Below are 22,262 nucleotides of genomic sequence, written 5' to 3' on the forward strand. Positions count from 1 at the left end.
GAGGAGGAAAGGAAAGAAAAACTCAGGCACACAAGTCTTAAAAATATAACCCACAATACTTTATTGCCATTTATGTCATTGGACAAAAAGTGTACAATATGATATGAATCACTCTGATCTTACAGACTGCCGTTCCGTTTCTTTGGTTTTTATTTTGCACAAATCTTGATCATATTAAAAGATATCTCATGAAGGCTGACTGATTTATTAATCCTGGAGTAGTAGATGTGCGACCGTGATGATTGTCGTATCAGACTTTGGTATGAACATGTTTCAGGGCTGTGCTGAACATTCCAACTACTGAAACTTCAGGCTCCTTGTTTTCAAAAGCACGCGATACTTCGATGCAAGCAGATGACGACAGCATTGTTTCAAGTTTGACACTGACGCTGAGATACAGTAAGCACACGCAGCACACTGCCTTTTTCTTTTTTTTTTTTTTAAACATAGTGGCAAATAAAAGAAAAATTACAAACTGACAATAAAGATACAAAGTATACAAAGGTTCCCAGGTTAGAAAATGGTTATGAGTTATAAACATCGCCTCGACTGTGGGACAGTGCAGCGACCTCGACTGTTAAGAGAAAAAAAAAATTGCGTTTAAGCACGAGACATCCAACATGGAGATGGTTTTGATGAGGTTGTACAGACAGTGTACGATAATAGACTGTGGGAATGTTAATTCTCTTAAAAGTCTGTGTTTCTAATTTCTTTCTTTTTTGACTTGACTGATGCCTGTGGTTTCAAACGATTCAGTCAGTGATGCCCCATTTGCTTATTTGCTGTTTTGCGTCTTTTTTCCCCCCCTCAACAAAACAAAGTCACCAGCACTAAAGGCCTCCAGTCTTGGCTTCACTGTGAGTATTTGGTTTGGCAGCCTTGACATTTCAAAAAAGAAAAGAAAAAAATAAGTCAACATTTCACTTAAAAATATACAATTTAATTTTAAAAGCAAGTTTGATAATATTGTTTTTTTCAGCAATGAGACAATACAAAAGACAGACGAACGACAACAACAAAACCAAGAAATGTCACTTTTGCAATCCAGATTCAAGACTGCACTTTCGTTGCACAGCGTAAGAGATGGTCTTATCTAGCACCTTTTTCCTCTTTGAGAGAAAAACTAATCGTGAGAAATGAAAGATGACCTGACGAATGTGTTTGTTTTTTTTTTAATTTGTGAGGTTTTGTGTTCACCTGTGCGTGCCCTTACACTGTAAAGCACTACCTTTAGTTACAGCTTAGGTAATGTTGACATGTCATGTACCTGTGAGACCGTTACTGTGTTGTAAACGAGGCTCAGACCTCAGACATCAAGCTCGTGGTGAAGTCAAAGAAGTCAGATAAAGTCAGCTTATTGTCAAGTTCAGCCACCCAGCACCGGTCGTCAGCTGAAGCACCGTTCTCCTGCAGCGTTTGTGTTCAGGAGAAGCTACAAGCGACTGACAGCTGACGGGGGAAAGAAGACTTCATGAGAAGAAGCTGCTATCAGGTCCAAAACCAGTGCACCTGAAGTCTTACATCCCTTAAAGGAGAAATACAAATGTGTCCTGATCTATCTTCTTTTAAGTCTACAGGCTACTAACTGATGTAATCCCTGCTCATGATGGATGCTGAGGGACACTAGCACCCTCTTTTGTTTTAACTCCAGCATCACAGCATGGTGTCCACACTCGGTGAGAGGTGCTGAGGTAACCACACATGACGGCACGCACACACACACACACGCACACACGCCAACACGCTGATCCCTGCTTGCCGCTGCCTGCAGGCAGGACAATAGTCAGTCACAACAGAGCAGAACGCAGCTCGCTGTCCTCTCTCATCTGAAAATGGGTGTGGCATCCAGCTATGGACGTAAGAACCTGAAATGCTGTGTAAATGTTGCAGTCCTTCGTGTTAACATTTTTCAAACAGCACAAATACATTAAATGACACACTACAATACTGAACGGGGCAGACGTGTTAATCCTTGTTCCCCAGTGTTGTGATTTTTTTTGGATTTTTTTTGCAAGATGACAGAGAGGTGAGAGAGTCCTCGGACCACCATGATGGCACCTGACCCCCGATCTTTAGCCTTAATATTCTATTCTTTATAATAGTTTTACAAAAATGACGTCACTTTAGCTCCTGCTCAGTGATTTAAATACCACCCTACATGCTGCATAAAGACAGTTTTGGCCACTCTCAGCACCTCTTTTTCTTTTCTTTTTTGCTCGTCTACTCAAAGTGCTTCATGGACTTGTGGGCCACCTGTCTGCTGTGTCGTGTGGTCCGAGCACAAACACACCTCTCTGCCATCTCCTCCACTGGATCTCTCCGTGGAGAATGAGTGCTAGATCGGGAAGAGGTGGAGGGGGCGCTAGAGGGTAAAAAAAACATGAACATATAATAGCATGAACAGTAACAAAGTGGTGGTAGAGTTGGGCTGATTGACTCAGTTTTTCATAGCCCTTGATTAACCCACTGATGGTGGGGATGGTCCTGCAGGGGGGAGCTGGGAGGAGGAGTTACTGGATAAAAAAGGGGGGGCAGGTTAAAACTCTCAGGCTTTAGGAATCAGTCCAGGGCGAGGCACACTCTGAGCTCAGTGCAGGTGGATGTGGAGCTTGATGCGCAGGGCGTCTCCTATTTCTCCTTGTAGGTAGTCACTGTCATGCTGCTCCTCCAGCTGGTGTAGTCTTCGGGGCCCAAACAGCGGCAGGCTGGCGATCTCCAGCCGGTAGGATCCTCGTGGGGGCGGCCTCTTTCCAAGTCGGAGCACGCTCTTTCCGTCGCGGCGCTCCAGCAGGCGGAAGTGTTCGTTTGCGTTGCCATGGGTGATGACGTAGCGTACGTGGTGCTCCAGAGGCTGCAGGGCGGGCAGGAGCTCGAGCAGAGGATCCTTGTTGCCCAGCGAGGCCAGGGAGAGGTTCATGGGGATGGATTCCTGGGTGTCCACGCTGGCCATGCTCACTGCTGGCTCCTAAAGCGAGGACAAAGACAGAGGGATCAGAGGTGGACCTTTCCTGACCCTGACTCAAGTGCAAATCATGTTCACGGAAGAGGTGATGCATTAAAAGTTGTATTCACGTTATGGAGTGAAATGAATAATCATGATCAAATAAGGGTGACCAATACAAACAAACTAGCAGCATTTTTCCTTCATCATATGTCATTTGCCCCAGACGCGCAAAGCCAGTGGATAAATATAAAGTTGATATGACGCAATTAATAGGCGACCAAAATGAAATGTCCCATTAATTTAAATAAAATTAAGGATTTCTCTGGAAACATTGTTGTTGGAAACAATTTGGATAATGCAAGTACATAAGTGAACAAAATTATAACACAGGTCTGGTCCTTTTTAGACATTTTAAAGAATAACTATTGTATCTTTAGCACATGTACCTGGTTAAGCTCATTTCCATCAGTGTTGCGCTTGTGTCGTCCGTTCTTTCCTCCTCCGTTGATCTTACACTCGTAGCAGGCCTCGTGAGACAAACTGTCGTCCTCCTCACCCTCCCCGAACTGGCCTTGGAAACCTGAGCCTGTGATACAGTGACTGGAGGGAGACAGAGGAAGAGAGGTCAGTGTGGTTCAGCATGAGGAGTGAATATAATCTCAAATTGAATGCTCCCCGCCCATGAAACACTGTCAAAACCAGGGATTAGTCGAAAAATGTCCACCGACACCACTATTCCTTAAACTTTGTTCCCTCACCCCTGTCCAGCTCTGAAGAAACCTCCAGGGCAGCCACACTGGTAGCCTCCATCGGTGTTGGAGCAGCCGTAGACACAGGGGTTGCTGCCTGTGGAACATTCATTCACATCTTGGCATCCGCTGGCGCCCTGCTCAAAGTCAAAGCCAGAGGGACACACACACTTGAAGCTGCCCAGTGTGTTGTAGCAGGAGGCCGAGCCGCACACTGTTCCTCCCTGACACTCGTTCTCATCTGCAGTGGAAAGAGAAGAAAGTACAGAGTCAGACGGTAAAATGCAAAATGAAGACAAATCCCATCTGAAAAACAACTCCATATTTTACAATCAGTCAATGGGGCAGACTCTAGCATGAATAAAAACTCCTATGTACTTCTTCTTCTTCCAGCAAACATTTATTCAGACTGTTTTTGTGAAATGACCATCCTCACATTTTATTTTAGTATGACCCAGGTGTACAATGTGATAAAATATGGACAATAAACTTATATGGACAAAAGAACTTTGTCTCCTTGCAAACTAAATGAGATCAATTAGGAAAAGGTATTCATGATGATGATGATGCATTTCAAAGTAACAGGTACTTTCGAGTAATCAATTAATAGTTTAAGAATAAATATAATCAGTCATTGATTTCCAATTTCCACCATATTTCTATTTATATGAACAGGGCATCGTATACAAGGTAGTATACTACAGATAGAATACTAGAGACGATCATGCGGTTGCAATTGCATAGAAGGGACATAACTGAAAAAACGTATTTGTTCCTTATTGTCATGACAACAATCTCACAGGCTCAGAGTCAGAGTAACTCACCGACACACTGGTTCCACTGGTAGTGCTGCACGTAGCCCTGAGGACAGCCACAGCGGAAACCTCCCAGCATGTTCTGACAGCCGTGCTGACAGCGGTGGTTGCTGCCACATTCATCCACATCTGAGGAGGGGAAGCAAAATAAAGACTTTTCAGTTAAACAACTAAGTGCAAACAGACTTACAAACCCCTCAGCTGTACTCTCGGGAACCACACCCAACCCAACATTAGAGTTAATGAACCTGCTCACCCTCGCACTCCACGCCTGCAGTGTCCAAGGAGAAACCTTTAGAGCATTCACAGTTGAAGCTGCCGGGCGTGTTGACACAAGCGGCCCGGTTGCCACATGCACTGCTCTGAGCCGAGCACTCGTTCTGGTCTGGAAAGAGAAAAGGCCTTTTTTTAATTAACTTTCCTCCTGAAGACAAAACCTTTTTGTTTGGTTGCAGAGGAGCACTGATCGACTCCCGTCCCGTGCTCACCGATGCAGGCAGTCTGGTGCTGGGTGAAGCCGGGGGGGCACTTGCAGGTGAAGCCTCCGATGGTGTTGACGCAGAGGAACTGACAGTTATGCTGCTTTGTTGAACATTCATCCAGATCTGGAGAGAAAGAAGCACAAACACCATATTAAATAAATACATGAAACCATAGAGCTCAATATTTCATTTGCAACATACTAAAGCATTGGTGATTAAGTATTGATCATACTTATCAATATAGTATATAAGCCTCCGTCTTATGAAAAACATCTTCAAATAATATGTTTAATATTCTTTATGGTGCTATTTATTCATGAACAGCAAATTAATCGTTATACACACGAAGAAGTAAATTCAGAGTGCATGTACCTTTGCAGGTCTTTCCATCGGGCTGTAAGCTGTATCCTCTGGGGCAGGAGCACAGGTAGCTGCCTTCTGTGTTTTTACACAGGAAGTTGCAGGGCTTTGGGGACAGACCGCACTCGTCCAAATCTGAAATTTGCACCCAAGAAAATTAGGAAATTTGGGTGGAGGTGCTGTGGAAAATGATTGTAAATCGATACCAGTGTCAAACCAAAGTGAGAGAGGAAACAGGGGAGCCTTACCGACGCAGGAGATCGCAGTGAAGTCCGCTTTATATCCCACGTTGCAGTGACAGCGGAAGGAGCCGATGGTGTTGATGCACTGACCGTTATGACACAGATCCGGCATCACGTGGCATTCGTTGATATCTTGAAGTACAGAAAATGTTTTAGACAACGATCCAGATCAGACACGAGCTCACACTAACAAACACATAATTCAGTGAAGTGTTCTCAAATCCAAACTGTTATAATCTTTGTATGTTAAAACTGTATGGGCCTGTTATAGCGCTCCACACCTCTTCCATCAGTGGTGTAGCCGGGTCCGAGTGGACACATCCTCTTGTACTGTACGGTGCCGGGCAGCGGGCAGAGCTCACACTGAGAGCCCCAGCCTCGGCCCGTGTTGCAGCAGCACTCAGACTTGGTCACACTGTTCCTGTTGGTGGACGACTGCTGGCACATGGTCTGCAGAACCTCACTGTAGCAGAAGCCCTTTCGGTTGTCTGAAGGGGAAAGAAAAGACAAATGAGTGTTTGGAGTTAGACATAGAGCGGAACTATGGCCACACACTTTTAGAGCGGCTCTCCTTCATGACCTTCCAGAAGTAAATTTCCCATTCGCTCTCTACATTGATGTTTCAGAAAATCCTCATAAAAGAGTTTTACGCCTGGAACCAGTGCGACCACCAACAAGATGAATCGTGACCGTAAAACCTTTTTTGGGGGCGCAAAAAAATAGTAAATGGAAAATGGATAAAAGTCAAAGGTACCAGACTGTGTTCATAATTATTTTAAGAGTGAAGGAACCTACGTATCCCATTAACCACTGCAAATGATCCCTTTCCAATGACTTGGAGTGTTTCTTCTTGAATTTGGACTGGTTTCCTCATCTTTAAACAAACGCAGCATGTTAGAGAGGGAAGGGAAATCATGTTTGCTCGGTGGTAAACCTGACCCACAACCATTCGATCTAACCGACATGATTTTCACATTGAACATTACCAAACAGCGAGCTCCACGAACCAAAGACATAGCTATTACACCTGAGGATTGTGGGTAATGTAGAAGTTCTCCGTGACATCACGAATAAAACAAGTTTTCCTTAAGCACAGTTGATATCATACGGACTTGTGGCTTCTGCATATAACAATATTTCACAATCTCGTAGCTTGTGGTAAGTCTACCTCGGAAAGTAACAATATTATGGCTGATAATGAAAAACCTCTTTTCAGAAAATGAACGGGAATTTTACTATTTTACTCCATTTGAGAAAGAAACTTGGATCATTCTTCTCGTGCCGTGTGCAGTTTTTCATCTGACTTTAAAAAGAAATGTGTTTGCACAGTTTCAGTTGGGAAATCTTTACCCCCGCAGTCTGACAACATGTTCTCCAGCAGTAATGATCTTACCGATACACTCAGTTCCAGTGGAGCTTGGCTCAAAGCCGTCGTTGCAGTCGCAGCGGTAACTTCCCACCGCGTTGATGCAGCGCCCGTTCTTGCAGATGCCAGGCTTGGCACGGCACTCGTTCAGGTCTGCCAGTATGTAGAGCAAAGGATGAGCGGGCAAAGAGTGAAGAAAAATCCAGTGACAGCAGAAGCTATCGTGTGTAGACTGAGGTGAACACCTCATATAAGGTTGAACATTTTCTCTCACCCATACACCCCTCTCCGTCCGGTCTGCGCTGCATGCCAGGAGGGCAGATGCACATGAAGTTTCCGATCAGGTTTTTGCAGGTCATACCCTTGGAGTCACAGTCGTCGAGACCCTCAGAACACTCGTCCTGGTCTGGGAGGAGACAGGGAGAGACGGCCAGTGAGGAAACCTCCAGCTACGTTACACTTTGCAAACAGGTAATCGGCCGTGTCCTCTCACCTCTGCACATGCGCAGGTCATCTCGCAGCACGTAGCCAGCAGGACACATACACTCGTAGGACCCAAAGGTGTTGACACAACGGAAGGCACAGAGCAGAGGATTCTGGGAGCACTCATTGATATCTGAAATATAGGGAGAGGGCAACAGGGGGTGGTGTCATTCAAGTTTATGATGCAGAACGGCCTTGTGTCAATGTGTTGAGTGTATTGCTTTGTAAATGTCTGACCTTCGCAAGTCATCATGGATCCAGGTTCAAAGCCCTCCTCACACGAGCACTCGAAACCTCCCACCACATTGGTGCAGGTTCCGTTTCCACATGGGTTTCCTATGGAGCACTCATCAGTGTCTGGAAAAGATGGAGAGCAAGGTTAGAACAGGAGGCAATTAAAAGCAAGCAAACATTTATAATGTACATTTGATTTTATAGACAGTTACTAGCAGTTTAAATGTTAGTCCAAAACACAAGAGTTACTGCTCTGTGGATGTATGCCTCCACCAAAAAGTGCAGTTTCAGTCTACATCATTTTTTTTCCAGACTGATATGAGGTCACAGAGGCCTTTGACCCCTAAAACATGATCACTTAATGTTTGAGTCCAAGTGACAACTGGTGAAAATTAGAGAGGAAATTCCCTGAAGGCAAACTTGTGAAATCATGTTCAAGAGGCCAAGATTCCACAGTGACCTGGACCATTGACCACCCAAACATAATCAGTTTGTCCACTAAAATAGAATCTAATATGTTTATCCTTGAGTCCAACTGAACGTTAGAACCAAATTTAAAGAAACTCCCTCAATGGATTCTTGAGATATCGAGTTCACAAGAACAGACAATCTAAAAAAACATAATGCCTCCTGCTACAAGCTGTCGGAGCCATGAAAATAGATCGGGCTGTAATGCAACTCGGGTGTTGGGAAAATAATATCAGGCCCGGCTGCTAATATTGATTTCAGTGATACATTCTGTGGCCATAAATCCCCAAGAGATCATAGTTTCTAAAAAAGGAGCCACTGAGCCATCGATTTTTCTGCTCAACTGCTGCAGTTTCATGATAAACACATAAACGTGATTCTTCTTGTATGAATCACGGGTTAGTAAAACTGATGTGTTAGATCTGCTGGTGACAAACTATTGATTGATAAGTCTGCAGACTGTGTTCTTCAGTTGCAGAGAACATCTCACCGATACAGTTGACTCCAGTGTAATCCAGGTTGTATCCGAAGGGACATTCGCAGCGGAAGGAACCATCGGTGTTGATGCAGATACCGTTCTGGCAGATGCCTGGGTTATCCAGACACTCGTTCATATCTATGGAGAGTAAAAACATATGCATATTTCAAAATATATATAAGACCACCAATATCGCCACTTCTTTTTTTAGAATCAAGGGTTGTTACTGTGGCAGCCGCTCACCTTCACGAGCATTATTCGGTCCAGGCAGAGCTCCGTGGCCGAAAGGACACAGAGTGTTGAAAGCTGCTGGAGACACACACACACACACACAAACACACACACAAGGTCAGCTTAGTTATTCTACAATATGATTGTGTATATCTCAATGACAACATGTGTGTGTGTGTCTGTGTTACACACCATCGCTCTGTCGGGGGCACAGCTCACAGGGAAGGCCCCAGCCCTCTCCAGGCATGTTGCTGCAGCAGCACTTGGCCTTGGTGGTGTTGAAAGCTTTGGGGACGGAGCATTTGCCGGCGTCGAATTTGGTGAAACAGAAGCTCTCTCTGGTGTCTGCAAAAATACAAATTAGGAGTTAAAAGTAAATCCAGGACTCTCTTGTTCTTCAGTGGCTGTGTCTGTGATCCATCTTCAACGCTCTCTGCTGTGCTCTAATGTTAACTAACAGCTTCTCTCACCGTAGCAGCGTCGCTTGTTGTCAGAGAGCACGAAGCCCGGCTGGCACGAGCACTGGAAGCTGCCGGGGGTGTTGGTGCAGGTGCCAAACTGGCAGATGTTGGTCTCCTCACACTCGTTGATATCTGGGGAGGGAGAGGAAAACGAGGGCAGAGAGGTGAGAATAGAGATGTGTGTTCTCAATGTGTTCTTCTTGAGCATGTGTGTGTTTGGCGCAGATGGTCAGATCACTAATGTCTCTGACTCCCTGATGTTTAATTGTAGGTGTTTATCAGGACTGGCTGTTTGTTCTGAAGCTTGGCTATCGCTGTGAGTGTGTACTTTACCCTTCATAGTGAGCTCTTTTTTTAGAAAGTGAGAAGGTTTAGGTCGGTCCTCACTTGCTGACCTTTAGGTATAAGGTTTAAGACTAAGTTTGAGAGTTAGAGTTTAAATTGGGCTTAAGTCAGAGTTAGGAGGGTGTTTGTGGCTTTATCTTTTTACCTATACACTGGTCGTTTTGCACTTCATATCCAGGAGGGCAGATACATCTGAAGGACCCATCGAGATTCTGACAAGTTCCTGGAGAACAGGTACCGGGCAGACTCACACACTCGTTGATGTCTGCGGAAAAAAACAAAGTTCACGTGAGAAAAAGCTTGTTTGTGTGTTAGTCGGACAAACTTTACTTTTTCATTTAACCGCTTACCAACACAGTTCTTCCCATCTTGAGTATTCTCGTAACCCTCGTGGCAGAGACACTGGAAGGACCCGAGTCCATTGATACACTGTCCATTCCTGCACACTTGTCCCTGGAGGGCGCTGCACTCGTCTATGTCTGTATGAACATGAACATTGAAGAGATTAGGACTCTGAGAAATTCATGCTTTTCCTGTGTCTTATTGTCTTCGTTACACAACTAGATATAAAATATACACTGTAAAATGTGTTTGTAAATGTTTTCCTCATAAAGCCAAAGAAAAGTCAAAACACAGATACATTTTATGTCTCCATATTGTCTCCAAAGAACGCCATGTTTTTATTGGATGTTATAGGTGTAATCTTTAATAACATGACAGCACTTGTTGACCTTTAAGAGAAAGCACCAAATGCTGGTGACCTTTAAAGACAGAGAACGGTAAACAATACAGACCCATGCAGTCGTTGTTGTGTGTCAGCTCGAAGCCGGGGAAGCAGAGACAGTTGTAGGATCCCACTGTGTTCTTGCAGGTGCCGTTGCCGCACGGCTGACGGTCACACTCATCAATGTCTGAAATAACAAGAGAAGAAAATGATCATTCAAAATGGTTCACAGATAGATACTACATTTGCTAAAAGATTATACAGTATTATAAAGCAAAAGTAAAAGTTGTGTTTCTATGTGGAGTGTCCTTCTCACCCATGCACATGGTCTGGTCAGCTGTAGCCTTGAAACCGTTGTGGCAGAGACAGCGATAACTGCCCTGTGTGTCGATACACTCTCCATGGCTGCACACATTAGGAATCTCCTGACACTCATTACGGTCTGAAAGACAGAAAGATTATTGGAAATAGATTAAACATAATTAAAAGAGCTGCAATGAACGATTATTTCCCAATCAATATGTTGATTCCATTTTCATTTCATTGTTGAGTCAATAAGATGTCAAAAAACATCTGACAATCTATTACTATCAATATACACATTATTTTAACCCCACTTTACATACAGTGCATTCATAAACTAGAATGGCACTCAGTAGAGAACCTTAAGCTAAACCCAACAGTCCCCTTATAAAACCACAATTAAAAGTACTTAAAAACATTTTGGGGGGGGGGATCTGCACCCAATTGCACACAATTATAAATATCAGTCCCCAAAACATGCGACATTGATCAAGATCCACAAATTATTCTCTGAGAAATCAACCAAAATGTTGAAAATGTTAGAAAATTCCAGTAGCCTCCCCCTGATCTGGATCCACACCTAACTGTAATGGGTTCTTCCTTGGGTCATGTACCACCCCTCCACAAAACGTCATTGAAAACTCTTTATTATCAACTTATCTCAGCATCTTTCCCACTGTTGAGTAACTGTAAATGCTGATAATTCCCCCCCCCCCACCAATGAAAGCCCCTGCAACACGTTCCAACACAACCTTTCCTCCTCCTTAGTATTTAAAGACGGTAAACCTCCATCAGGCCTGTCAGAGAGGCTGGACTCACCCACACACGCCCCGCTGGGGGACTGTTTGAAGCCTGGCGAGCACTCGCAGCGGTAACTTCCTGGAATGTTGACGCAGTTGGCGTTACGCTGGCACAGGTTGTCCCCACTGTTACACTCATCAATATCTACGCAGGAGAAAGAAAGAGAGACAGCGGTCATCAATCACACGCTCTATAGCTGTCTGGTCAGAGCAGACAGTCAGCTTGTGGACAGCAGGAGAGAACACACAGCGGCGCCATTTTGGCTCCGGTACAGTTCAGACAGTCGCTGGCAGGTTCCTCCTGATTTAAGGATCCTGGCAGGTGCTCCCATTCAGAGCCACTACACTCGTCCTAACAAGGACATCATTCATGAGGGAAGAAGCAGCCGTTTGCTCGCTGAGTAGACAGCTTGTAAAAGGGACTCTCGCTCAGCCAGTGAGTGAGTGTATCTGTATTTATATGTGTGTGTGTGTGTTGGTGCGATGTACTAATGGCAGGTAAGACTTCTTTCCAACCCATAATAAACTGTACGCTATATAAGTGACACAATGATGCAGAAGAGGAGCTACAGTGTGATGATGTAAAAGCAGGGGCATATCCAGGGGCAGGGCCAGGGGGGCACTGGCCCCAGCTAAAATCGGATTGGCTACTGCTGTAAATCTTGTGAAGTACAGGAACAATGTTCAAATGGTAACAGGTAAATAAGGAATGACTTAAATGTGCACCTTGGAATTGTGCATGGATGTTGGACATATAATTGGCCGCTCTGTGTATGTTGTAGCCCCTTTATGGCCCCAGATTTAGAAAAAAACCAGATCTGCCACTGCTTAAAAGTTTGTGTGAGCATTGGTGTGTGTGTGTGTGTGTGTGTGTGTGTGTGTGTGTGTGTGTGTGTGTGTGTGTGTGTGTGTGTGTTGTGAATGACACAAAGGAAAAAGTAAGAGCAGAACTTTGTCACACACCACCATACATGTATTATCTCATACTAACTGTGTGTATGGAAAAAATGACTGTTCAGTTCAAAGTTGATTGATTTTTCCCATGTTACAGGACATGCAGGGAACAAACTGGAAGAGTGAGACAGAAGAAAGCATGCGCCTGAGTTTTACCTTCACATATGAGCAGTATGTTGTTGTAACTGAAGCCCATAGGACATTCACAGCGGAAGCTCCCGATCTGGTTTATACACACTCCACTGGCGCAGATGCCTGGGATCTCCCTGCATTCGTCAATGTCTGCGACAAAACAACAACAGAGAACGTTCAAATGATGCTCGCTGAATAAGGTGCAGATCTGACGTTTCAACAACCAGTGTGGAACTTACCAATCGGTTTGCCAGTGTGGATGTCGATGATGAAACCCGGAGCCTGGTTACCGCACAGTAACTGGTACTCAGCTGAAAGAGTCGGGGACACAAGAGACTCAGTGAATGGAGTAAAAGAGGAGTCTTAAGCCTGTTTTTGTTTACAGCACATCAACAAATCTTGTTGGATCCCGTTGTCTTTCCAGTTTGACATCTTTGCCAGAATCATCTACATGTATGGCACCTCTTTTTCATCCTGAGATGTTTGTATTCTTTTTTTTTTAATGCGATTTTTGTTTGGCATCTCTCGCAAATTAGGAAGGTCAACAACACGCCACAGTGAATCCTCCGGGGATCAGTGCATGTCTGAAATAAGCTGTGCAATAATGTATAAACACTTGTGTGAGTGTGTGTTGGTCTGAAGTTGTGGTTGCTTGGTGTTTTTCATTGACACTCACTGGTAGCAGGAGTAGGACAGGACTCGCACGGCTTGTTCCAGGCCTTTCCCACGTTGTAGGAACAGCAGCACATCTTCTTGGTCATGTTAAACGACAGCTCGTTCTCACACGTGTCGTTATAGTTGCGGTAACACACGCTCTTCCTCATGTCTGTATGACAAAAATGACCAACGAACTTATTGACTTAGAGATATTTAAAGAACTTTTTCCTGTGCACTTTTAGACGAGACAGTGAGAATAAGTGTTTTCTCTCTCTCCCACTCACCCATGCAGTTGTTTCCTCCATTGACTTGCATGTACTCAGGTGGACACACACACGTGTAGTTGCCCAACGTGTTGTAGCAGGTACCAGGTCCACAGATCCCGATGTGAGCGGTGCACTCGTCGATATCTGCACATCGGGATATGATGACAAATCGTTAGAAAATAGAAGTGGTGAGTTGATACAGTTCGACTTGCACAGAATAAATCATCCAGTGTAATTTCGGTCCTCACCCTCACAGATGCGAGTCTCCTCATTGAGATAGTAGCCTGCCGGACACTCACACTGGAAACTGCCAAACGTGTTGACACAGTTTCCACCCTGGCAGAGCCCAGGCAGCTCCTGGCACTCATCAATGTCTGGAAAACAAGTTGTTAGAGCGATAGATGTCACACACGTATTGATTTTACATTGGCCTGTACAGTATATTGATGGTAAAATTCACAAGGTTGTTTACCTTCCAGGATCACAGTGATGGGGTTGGGCCTGAATCCCTCTCCCCCGGGACAAAGAGTCTTATACTCCGCTACAGAGAAGACAGAGCGGTTACAGCAAGTCAGCTCAACTTTTCACGGAAGATGTAAGTGTAACAACAAATCGGACTATTTAAACTCTAACACGTGGATGTGCATTTTGCAATAAATGTAAGTGTCGGTCGAGGTGGCACATACTGGAGTTGGGGGCGGGGCACAGTTCACAGGGGTTTCCCCAGGCTCCGCCCAGGGAGCAGCAACATGACGCTCGGGTCACTCCGACTCCAATCTCAGCACTGCAGGAGATTCCTCCATCGCCGCGTGCCAGGATATCCAGGAAGCAGTTACCGACACGAGTGTCTGAGGAAGACATATATGTTGTTGTGTGAGTCCTCAACTGAAATTAACATTGTAATATGTTTATGTTATATTCATTTATCTCTTATCTCTCTGTATCACTCATGGAGGGCAATAGGTTTTTCTGTATTAAGAGCTTCTTCTGTTTGTTTGTTTGTTTGTCTGCTCTCGGTGTGACTCACCCACGCAGCCCACTCCAGTGGGGTTGAGCTCAAAGTCAGCCGGGCAGTTACACATGTAACTTCCTGGAGTGTTCACACACAGTCCGTTGATGCAGTTGACCGGGTCCGCACACTCGTTGATGTCTGTGGTATAAAGTGACAAACACAAGTTCAGTGAAACAACCCCGATAACGGACAACTTTCTGATTGTATGAACCTATTCGTTTACATGCTGATGTTGAAAGGGTAGAAACCCCCAAAAAATGTATGTACTGTACACCCATGAGTATGTGATATATATGTTTCCGTGTGTGTTAGTATGCACATGGATTATTACTGATGCAGAAACTGATGCTAAATCGTTTTTGAAGGGATTGAACAGATGACTAAAGCAGATCCATCCTTGGCCTTTGCAGAGTTTTGACATCTTTGGTCTGAAAATGTTCAACGGTAATGTGACGCATGAAATTATACTATGATTGACAAAGAAACTCGGCTGTTCTTGTGATTTTAGAGATACAGTTACTGAAGTGTCCCACTGACCAGTGCAGTTCGCTCCACTGCGGTCCAGCTCGTAACCGTCATCGCACACACAGCGGAACATCCCTGGAAGGTTCTGGCACGTTCCAAACACACAGATGTTCTGGAAATTACACTCGTCGATGTCTGTGGCAGAGGCGACAGAGAGAGAGAGAGAGAGGGAAACATTTATTTTAGCAACTGTACCTAAATGAAAAAAGCAGAAAATAAACTGTGACAGAATGCGAGCAGCACCTTGACACGCTTTGCTGTCCTCCGTAGGTATGAAGCCCATCTCACACTCGCAGCGGTAGCCCCCCGGAGCGTTCAGACACTGGCCGTTCTCACACAGGTTCACGTTGTCCGCACACTCATCCATGTCTGAAACACATCAGATCAACGCATCAAATAAAACTCTCTGGACGTGAACGTCACTGTTCACACCCGCACGAGTTGCAAACAGAAAGTTGCGACAGCCTTACCCGAGCACGAGAAGCCGTCTCCATTAAAGCCCTCCTTGCACGTGCACCTGTAGGAGCCCGGTGTGTTGACACAGTCTGCGTTGGGGTTACAGTTGTGGTCCTCGGCAGAGCACTCATCCTGATCTACAGACAGAGTGACACAGACACAAAGTCAAATATTCTGCAGGAGACGGTGTTGCTCCTTTATTTTTATCTTTCAAACCAAACATTTCAAACATTTCAAACCGTTCTCTGTGCACTCACCCACACACTTGATGCCGTCGCCCACCCAGCCGTCTCGACAGCGACACTTAAAGCTTCCGGGAACGTTGATGCAGGCAGCGTGCATGTCACAGTTGTGAGCCCCGATCTCACATTCGTCAACATCTGGAAGGACATGCAGATAAAGTGACCAATAAACACACAGTAAAATGATTATTGCTCTGGGTATTTTCTTGCAGAAGTCTGTATCAAAGTTGAACAAATAACTCAAGGACATTTTAGCCTTAGTTTAACTTTTTACTAACCACAGCAGTTTTACTTCTGTTCTGGGTGTCTATATATGGTATAGTACAAATAAATAATTCATTTCTAAAATATAGACCTGGAACTACTGTATGCATGGATGAACTGTCTCAACATTCAATATCTCTCAGTGACAGCCCCTGATATTTGTATATGTGTATCTGTGTGTGTGTGTGAGAGAGCGTGCACTCACCTGTGCAGCCCGTGGATCCCTTCTTGACAAAGTATCCCAGCTGACAGTGGCAGATGAACGAGCCCTTTGTGTTCTCGCAGTCGCCGTGGAGACAGATGTTTGGGTTCAGATCACACTCGTTCACATCTGGTTCAGACGGGGAGGGACAGACACAGATACTATGTGAGTGTTGTGGCCTTAGGAGGTTAGGGTGACAGATAGTGAGGCTGACAGAGGAGGTCCCACAGGGAGCCAGACAAGCAGGAAAACAGCAGGTCACACACGGGAAGACTCAATTAATTACAAAGATAGGAGAAAAGGGAAGGAAATGCAATGATGGACAAAATGAAAGAGACTAAGATGCCAGAATGTTTTTCTCCTCTCACCGATACAGGTCCTCATGTCCATGGAAGCCATGAAGCCATCGTAACAGAGACAGCGGTATTCCCCAGGAATGTTGGTACACTGGCCTCCGTCGCAGATGTCTGGTGTCTCCTCACACTCATCGATGTCTGAGTGAAACAGCAGAAACACATCTCACTGTGATTTAATATATAGGTGGCAAAACAATATCATTAATAATTTATATTTCATATCGGAGACCATCACAATGTGATTTAGTTGGTTGGTTTTAACATTTTATAAAACTTTTTTCTGAGTAAAGAACTGACTGAACTGACATGGCCGTTCATGTGTTGTATTTTTTATTTTTTTTACCTGCGCAGGTCCTGAGATCAGGCATGAGAGCGTAGCCCTCACTGCAGCTGCACTCGTAGCTGCCCTCTGAGTTGGTGCAGTGGGTCTCACAGCCTCCGTTCATAATGGTGCACTCATCAATATCTGCAAAGACAGGTCCCAGTGACAGTTCAGATCTCTGCGTCAGTTCAATTTCAAATGTGAGTGACAGACTCATAATAGTTAAATATACTGCAAGAGTCATCGTAAGCACATTTCCTAATGATCCAAACTTACATAGTTTTCGAACAAAAGAAAATGTCTCCACTCACCAACGCAGCCCTGACGGTCCGGTGTGGCTTGGTAACCTGTGTCACAGGTGCACTGGTACGTCCCTGGCAAGTTGACACACTGTCCGTTCTTGCACAAGTTCTCACTCAGCTGGCACTCATTCACATCTGAAGCAAAAAGAAAAGTGTAAAGAATTACACATTACATAAAACATATTGTACATGAGCTAAATAGAGACATTTTACGTTCCCTCTTTTGCTAACGAATGGGTTTCCTGAGCCGTTGCTTGAGCCAAAGTAAGAGAATCTAAATTTAGTGTATGAGACAACTTTTAAGGATGTGACTGATGTTACGAGTAGTTGTTAACATACATTTCATTGTGCTGAGAATGATATACAACATCCAGTCAGCCTCTGTGTGAATGCATATATATATATATATATATATATGTGTGTGTGTGTGCTACATGATATATGACCAACCTTCACAGGCAGAGCCGTCTGCGGTGAGCGAGTGTCCGGTGGGACATTCACACTCGTAACTCCCCTCTGTGTTCAGGCAGGTTCCTCCACGACAGAGCAGGGGGTTAGTCTCACACTCGTCGATGTCTGCCATCGAAGAGAGGGGAGGACAAGGAAAAGAGGAGCAAGAGGAGGAAAATATGAACTTAAAACTGTTTGAACTCGCTTGTGATTTCAAATTGACGACATGAATTTAAATTTGTGTTTTATATTTGAAACTTGTGTGTGTGAATGTGAATCCAGCTCACCCATGCAGTTCTTCATCATCATGAAGCCGCTCTCGTAGCCCTCAAAGCACTCGCACTCGAAGCTGCCCGGCGTGTTGACGCAGGCACCGTGACCACACAGGTCGGGTGAGATGCGGCACTCGTCGATGTCTGAAACACAAAAGATGTTAAGAAAAGAAAGCTCTCTAAATATTCACTTTTTTGGAAAATGAATATTAGATCTATTTCTCTCTCTCTCTCATACCTGTGCAGTTCCTCTCTTCAGCTGTCAGAGCGAAGCCGTTGTTGCAGCGACACTTGAAACTGCCGATGGTATTTCTGCAGTTTCCGTAAGTACACAGGCCGTTGAACACCTTACACTCATTCACATCTGGGAGAAAGACAATGGGAATTAATACTCACATAATAATAATAATAACTTGAATTTATATAGCACCTTTCAAGAGACCCAAGGACGCTTCACATGTGTCAGTAGGGACAAAAAGAAAAAGAAGAGAAAAGAAAGTAATTCACAAACATGGACAGATACTGAAATATTAGAATAAGTGAATAAAGTTTATTTGTATAGCACTTTTCATAGACAAGAATCACAAAGTACTTTAGTGCTTTAAGGCCAAATCAGTTAAAAATTTTAAAACAGAAAACAAACTAAATAGAAAACTACAGAGTCCAGTAAAGGGCATAGAGAGAAAGGTTAAACAGGTTATTAACTGTTTTTTAAATGGCTCCACAGAATCAGCAAACCTTTTACTTTGGTGCTACTGTCTCAAAAGCCTTGTCCCCACAAAACCTTGGGTGGTTGCGTGGGATTGGTAATGATTGTCAGATCTGAGAGAGTATATCTATAAACATCCTTTTGACAGCACTGTCTAAATCCACCAAGATTAACTAGAATTAGAAAAATGTTCATGATTTAAATGCAGTTTCCATGTGATTACATGAATGGCTTCATCCGCACATAACATGATGTGGTCATAATAATGCTGACATGAGTGTTCAGTTGCTAAGGGACTTTATTCCTTTTAGACGTTTTTTCGACGCTTTGCACACAGTCACTGAATAATGCATCATTCAGACCTGAACTTTTTCGCTGATGCAGCTTCCAACCCTCTCTGCATCTGGACCACACTGATTCTTGCTCTATAAGGTTAAACTACACTGATGTGACCGTGTTCATTAAGCTGAGAGTTCTGGTACCTTTGTAGAAAGGCCTGCCGGTCAGAATGTCTCCTCTGTTGGCGAAGCCGGGCCCTCTGGGACAGATGGCTTTGTACTCAGGCATGTCTGGTTTGGGACATTCCTCACAGTCAATGCCCCAGGCAGCGCCGACCGAGCAGCAGCACATGTCCAAACGATATCTTCCCGGCAGCGGCTCGCCACACTCGTCCTCGTGCCACTTCAAGAAGCACTGCTCGCTGCGCGTATCTAGAAAGTTCAAACACAAAGTCACCCTGGTTTTTGGGCTACGTTTTGGCCTTTCTACTGAAGTACATTTCATAGCCAGAGGAAATAACAGTTTCATCCGGTGATGTGATGTATATTTTCTTTGTTTACTTACCCACACAGGTTCGTCCCGTACTGTCCAAGGTGAGACCCTCGGCGCACTCGCAGCGGAACGAGCCCTGGGTGTTCATACAGCGGCCGTTTGTACAAACTCCAGGGAAAACCTCACACTCATTAATGTCTACAGGGAGAGGGACAATTAGAAGAAGCATCAATACAAGGTGAAACGCATTCACTGGTTTGTCTTCTGCAGGGACAACATTACGGTACATTAGAAGGACAGAAGGATTAAATGATGCTGGAGAGAAGCAGAGTTCATTAAATTATCAGATATTCTTACCTTCACATACAACGCCCTTCATACGAGCAAATCCTCGAGAACAAGCAGTGTCTGGGGAGCATGAGAAAAGGGACGTTAACATTTTTGTATCAGAAATGCATGTAGAGTATTTATTGCAACTAAATAACAACAATATTAGCCTTTAGTTCATATTTGATAGTTGTCTAGTCTTGCTCACAGGATGGTGCAATGACAAAAAAAGAATGTGAACACAATGTTCAATTTGCATCTTCATTCCGGATCTCATGGATCATTGTTTTATTGTGCTTAAAGTCAGTAATTGCAAAATAGGTCATGATTTAAAAGCAGCAATGATTAAATATCTTCCCCTTCTATTAAACAGATTTTCTCCTGAAAGCATTTTATGAATGCCTCTGTATCTGAACTGACCGATCTCGCAGGGTTCACAGGGGCTGCCCCAGGCGGCTCCCAGTGTGGAGCAGCACTCGGACTTCAGCGTGGCTCCGTTGATGTTGACTTCACAGCGGTTGTCCTGTATCGTCAGCCAGCAGGTGCTCTTCATGCTGTCTGTGGAGCCAAAGAAACAGCAGAGAAGACTTTAATTTCAAGCGCTGCGGAGTTTCCTTTCCCTGTTGCCCACTATGACATATTATGTGCATTGAGTGCAATTTTCTTCATCGATGTTTTGAATAATTTTCCTTTTGCATGTGCCCAGTGGAGTACAAGGCACGAAAAAAATAGAAATCCTCATGATATTGCTTTGGAGCACCACTCGAAGTTCAACTCTGCAGGCTGGGCAGAGTAAACCCCACACGTCATTACACTGAATCCTATGCTGCAGGATTCCTAATGAACTGAAATAGTGTAACGTTATAAAAGTGGCACCTTTCCTCCAAAACCACAAGGCCACCCACACACAAAACCACAATTCACTTTCCTTTTCCTCCCCAGCTGAGTGATGGACTCTAAAACCATAAAACACAAATGCACCAAACCAGAGACATTCGAAGGCAGACCCAGCTCACGCAATAATATGAGTGTGATTATTTCTTAATGACTCACTTTCTCTTTCAATTACAAAAACATCTGCAGTCGTTATTAGCGTGTGGGTTTTCTCAGAATAATTCCCCCCCCCCAAAAAAATAACAAGCCTCCAAACAAGTGGAATATTTAACCTCAGCCGAGTCTTACATACCGCACGTCATCCTGAATCTGCGGTGGATCTCGATGAAGTAAAACAATCTCCATGGGACCCAAGGCCATGCATGCAAGTATTTATCTAATAAATCATGCGTGTGTACCATGTTGCCCAACATCTGAGGATGATAATATCTCTGGACGGATCCTGGAAATGTGACCCAACTCGCTGTTTGTTTACAAAAGTGGACCGTAAGCCGCGATTACAGTGATTAGGCAAAGAGGCTCTTGCAACAATTATTTTCCAGTGACACTCTGTGTGCAATCATTGTCTCACACAAGCTGATTCCCGGACCATGTGGTGCCGCTGTGATTTGTGTGAAGCACTTGGGACGTCTTACCCACGCAGATGGTGTTGGTGGAGTCCAGCTTGCTGCCATGGGTGCATTCGCAGTTGAAGGATCCGGCCACGTTGCGACACGCTCCGTTGATGCACGGGCTGGACTCGCATTCGTTGATATCTGAAACATGTGACAACAAACACCTGAGGTCAGGGCTCACAGGCGAATTCAAACGGATCACTATTTAGCGATCAGAAAAACAATGTGTAACCTGTTTCTTCTTTCCACAAGCCACATGTTTGCTTGAAACTAAATGCAACACATCTGGTATTAATGTCACCTTGTAATGACCTTGACTGTTGGTAGAAAAAAAAAAAGGGAGGCACAACATGTGGATGGGAAACAGAGCAAACATGTGTGAGTGTGTTTTTCCGGGAGTAAATGTGTGTGTGTGTGTTTGTGCGTGCACGCTCACCTTCGCACGTCTCTGAGTCAGGTTTGAAGACGAATCCTTTAGGACAGGAGCAGGTGTAGGAGCCAGGAGTGTTTCTGCAGAGCCCGTTGTCACAGAGCAGACGGTTCACCAGACACTCGTTGATGTCTGTAAAAAGAAAAGATGATCAGAGTCATGTTCATTCATGTAGTTTCTAATTAGAGGGATAAATCTGAAAATCACATATGATATTGTTAATAAAGTTAATATAATATAATATAATATAATATAATATAATATAATATATAGATTTAAATGTACAGAAATTCACTTTACAACATATATTATGGGTAACATTGCACGAGGGGTACACTGTGTTTTGTTTTAACCAGGTTGCCATTAAAGGGTAATTCCAGTATTTTTCTCAAAGGGGTTCTCAGGTGTTTAGAGTGAGGACATGGTCACACGCGCAAATGCATAGTTGCTGCGAATATTGCTGGTCAAACTTCACGAAAGCTGAACTCCACGTGAAGCCACCACGTAATTTGCTTCGCCACAGGAAACGTTTTATGCGCCTCCTCGCTCGCACAGATTGGAAGCGTAGGTTCACCGCTGCTACACTTGTGTATGTGTGACCGTGCCCAGAGGGTCAAGGA

At 44.3% G+C, this 22,262-nt stretch overlaps 1 protein-coding gene across 2 annotated transcripts in view; it reads right to left on the reverse strand.

Moving 5' to 3' along the window:
- Nucleotides 1–37: 37 nt before the first annotated feature.
- The window catches only part of fbn2b (fibrillin 2b), a 67,086-nt gene continuing 44,861 nt past the window's right edge, over nt 38–22,262 (reverse strand). The window contains exons 19-65 of one of the 2 annotated variants that reach the window (XM_035175750.2): nt 21,649–21,774; nt 21,234–21,353; nt 20,125–20,262; nt 19,735–19,785; nt 19,450–19,575; nt 19,089–19,316; nt 18,136–18,261; nt 17,913–18,041; nt 17,626–17,751; nt 17,185–17,310; nt 16,895–17,017; nt 16,564–16,689; nt 16,199–16,324; nt 15,745–15,867; nt 15,502–15,624; nt 15,275–15,400; nt 15,044–15,166; nt 14,522–14,644; nt 14,181–14,342; nt 13,967–14,035; nt 13,743–13,868; nt 13,513–13,638; nt 13,248–13,397; nt 12,811–12,882; nt 12,596–12,721; nt 11,505–11,630; nt 10,699–10,824; nt 10,453–10,569; nt 10,009–10,137; nt 9,804–9,923; nt 9,323–9,445; nt 9,045–9,197; nt 8,865–8,927; nt 8,634–8,759; nt 7,679–7,798; nt 7,452–7,574; nt 7,233–7,364; nt 6,986–7,111; nt 5,874–6,080; nt 5,599–5,724; nt 5,363–5,485; nt 4,997–5,113; nt 4,765–4,893; nt 4,518–4,637; nt 3,703–3,934; nt 3,391–3,544; nt 38–2,965 (exon numbers count right to left, since the gene is read on the reverse strand). In XM_035175750.2, coding sequence (XP_035031641.1) covers nt 2,588–2,965; nt 3,391–3,544; nt 3,703–3,934; nt 4,518–4,637; nt 4,765–4,893; nt 4,997–5,113; nt 5,363–5,485; nt 5,599–5,724; nt 5,874–6,080; nt 6,986–7,111; nt 7,233–7,364; nt 7,452–7,574; nt 7,679–7,798; nt 8,634–8,759; nt 8,865–8,927; nt 9,045–9,197; nt 9,323–9,445; nt 9,804–9,923; nt 10,009–10,137; nt 10,453–10,569; nt 10,699–10,824; nt 11,505–11,630; nt 12,596–12,721; nt 12,811–12,882; nt 13,248–13,397; nt 13,513–13,638; nt 13,743–13,868; nt 13,967–14,035; nt 14,181–14,342; nt 14,522–14,644; nt 15,044–15,166; nt 15,275–15,400; nt 15,502–15,624; nt 15,745–15,867; nt 16,199–16,324; nt 16,564–16,689; nt 16,895–17,017; nt 17,185–17,310; nt 17,626–17,751; nt 17,913–18,041; nt 18,136–18,261; nt 19,089–19,316; nt 19,450–19,575; nt 19,735–19,785; nt 20,125–20,262; nt 21,234–21,353; nt 21,649–21,774 — 6,290 coding nt within the window. In that variant the 3' untranslated portion in view covers nt 38–2,587. Of the gene's footprint in view, nt 2,966–3,390; nt 3,545–3,702; nt 3,935–4,517; nt 4,638–4,764; nt 4,894–4,996; nt 5,114–5,362; nt 5,486–5,598; nt 5,725–5,873; nt 6,081–6,985; nt 7,112–7,232; nt 7,365–7,451; nt 7,575–7,678; nt 7,799–8,633; nt 8,760–8,864; nt 8,931–9,044; nt 9,198–9,322; nt 9,446–9,803; nt 9,924–10,008; nt 10,138–10,452; nt 10,570–10,698; nt 10,825–11,504; nt 11,631–12,595; nt 12,722–12,810; nt 12,883–13,247; nt 13,398–13,512; nt 13,639–13,742; nt 13,869–13,966; nt 14,036–14,180; nt 14,343–14,521; nt 14,645–15,043; nt 15,167–15,274; nt 15,401–15,501; nt 15,625–15,744; nt 15,868–16,198; nt 16,325–16,563; nt 16,690–16,894; nt 17,018–17,184; nt 17,311–17,625; nt 17,752–17,912; nt 18,042–18,135; nt 18,262–19,088; nt 19,317–19,449; nt 19,576–19,734; nt 19,786–20,124; nt 20,263–21,233; nt 21,354–21,648; nt 21,775–22,262 lie in introns of both variants that reach the window. The other variant, XM_035175748.2, reaches the window with a different exon arrangement.

Source organism: Hippoglossus stenolepis, chromosome 14 (assembly GCF_022539355.2).
Source record: "Hippoglossus stenolepis isolate QCI-W04-F060 chromosome 14, HSTE1.2, whole genome shotgun sequence".
Taxonomy (NCBI): domain Eukaryota; kingdom Metazoa; phylum Chordata; class Actinopteri; order Pleuronectiformes; family Pleuronectidae; genus Hippoglossus; species Hippoglossus stenolepis.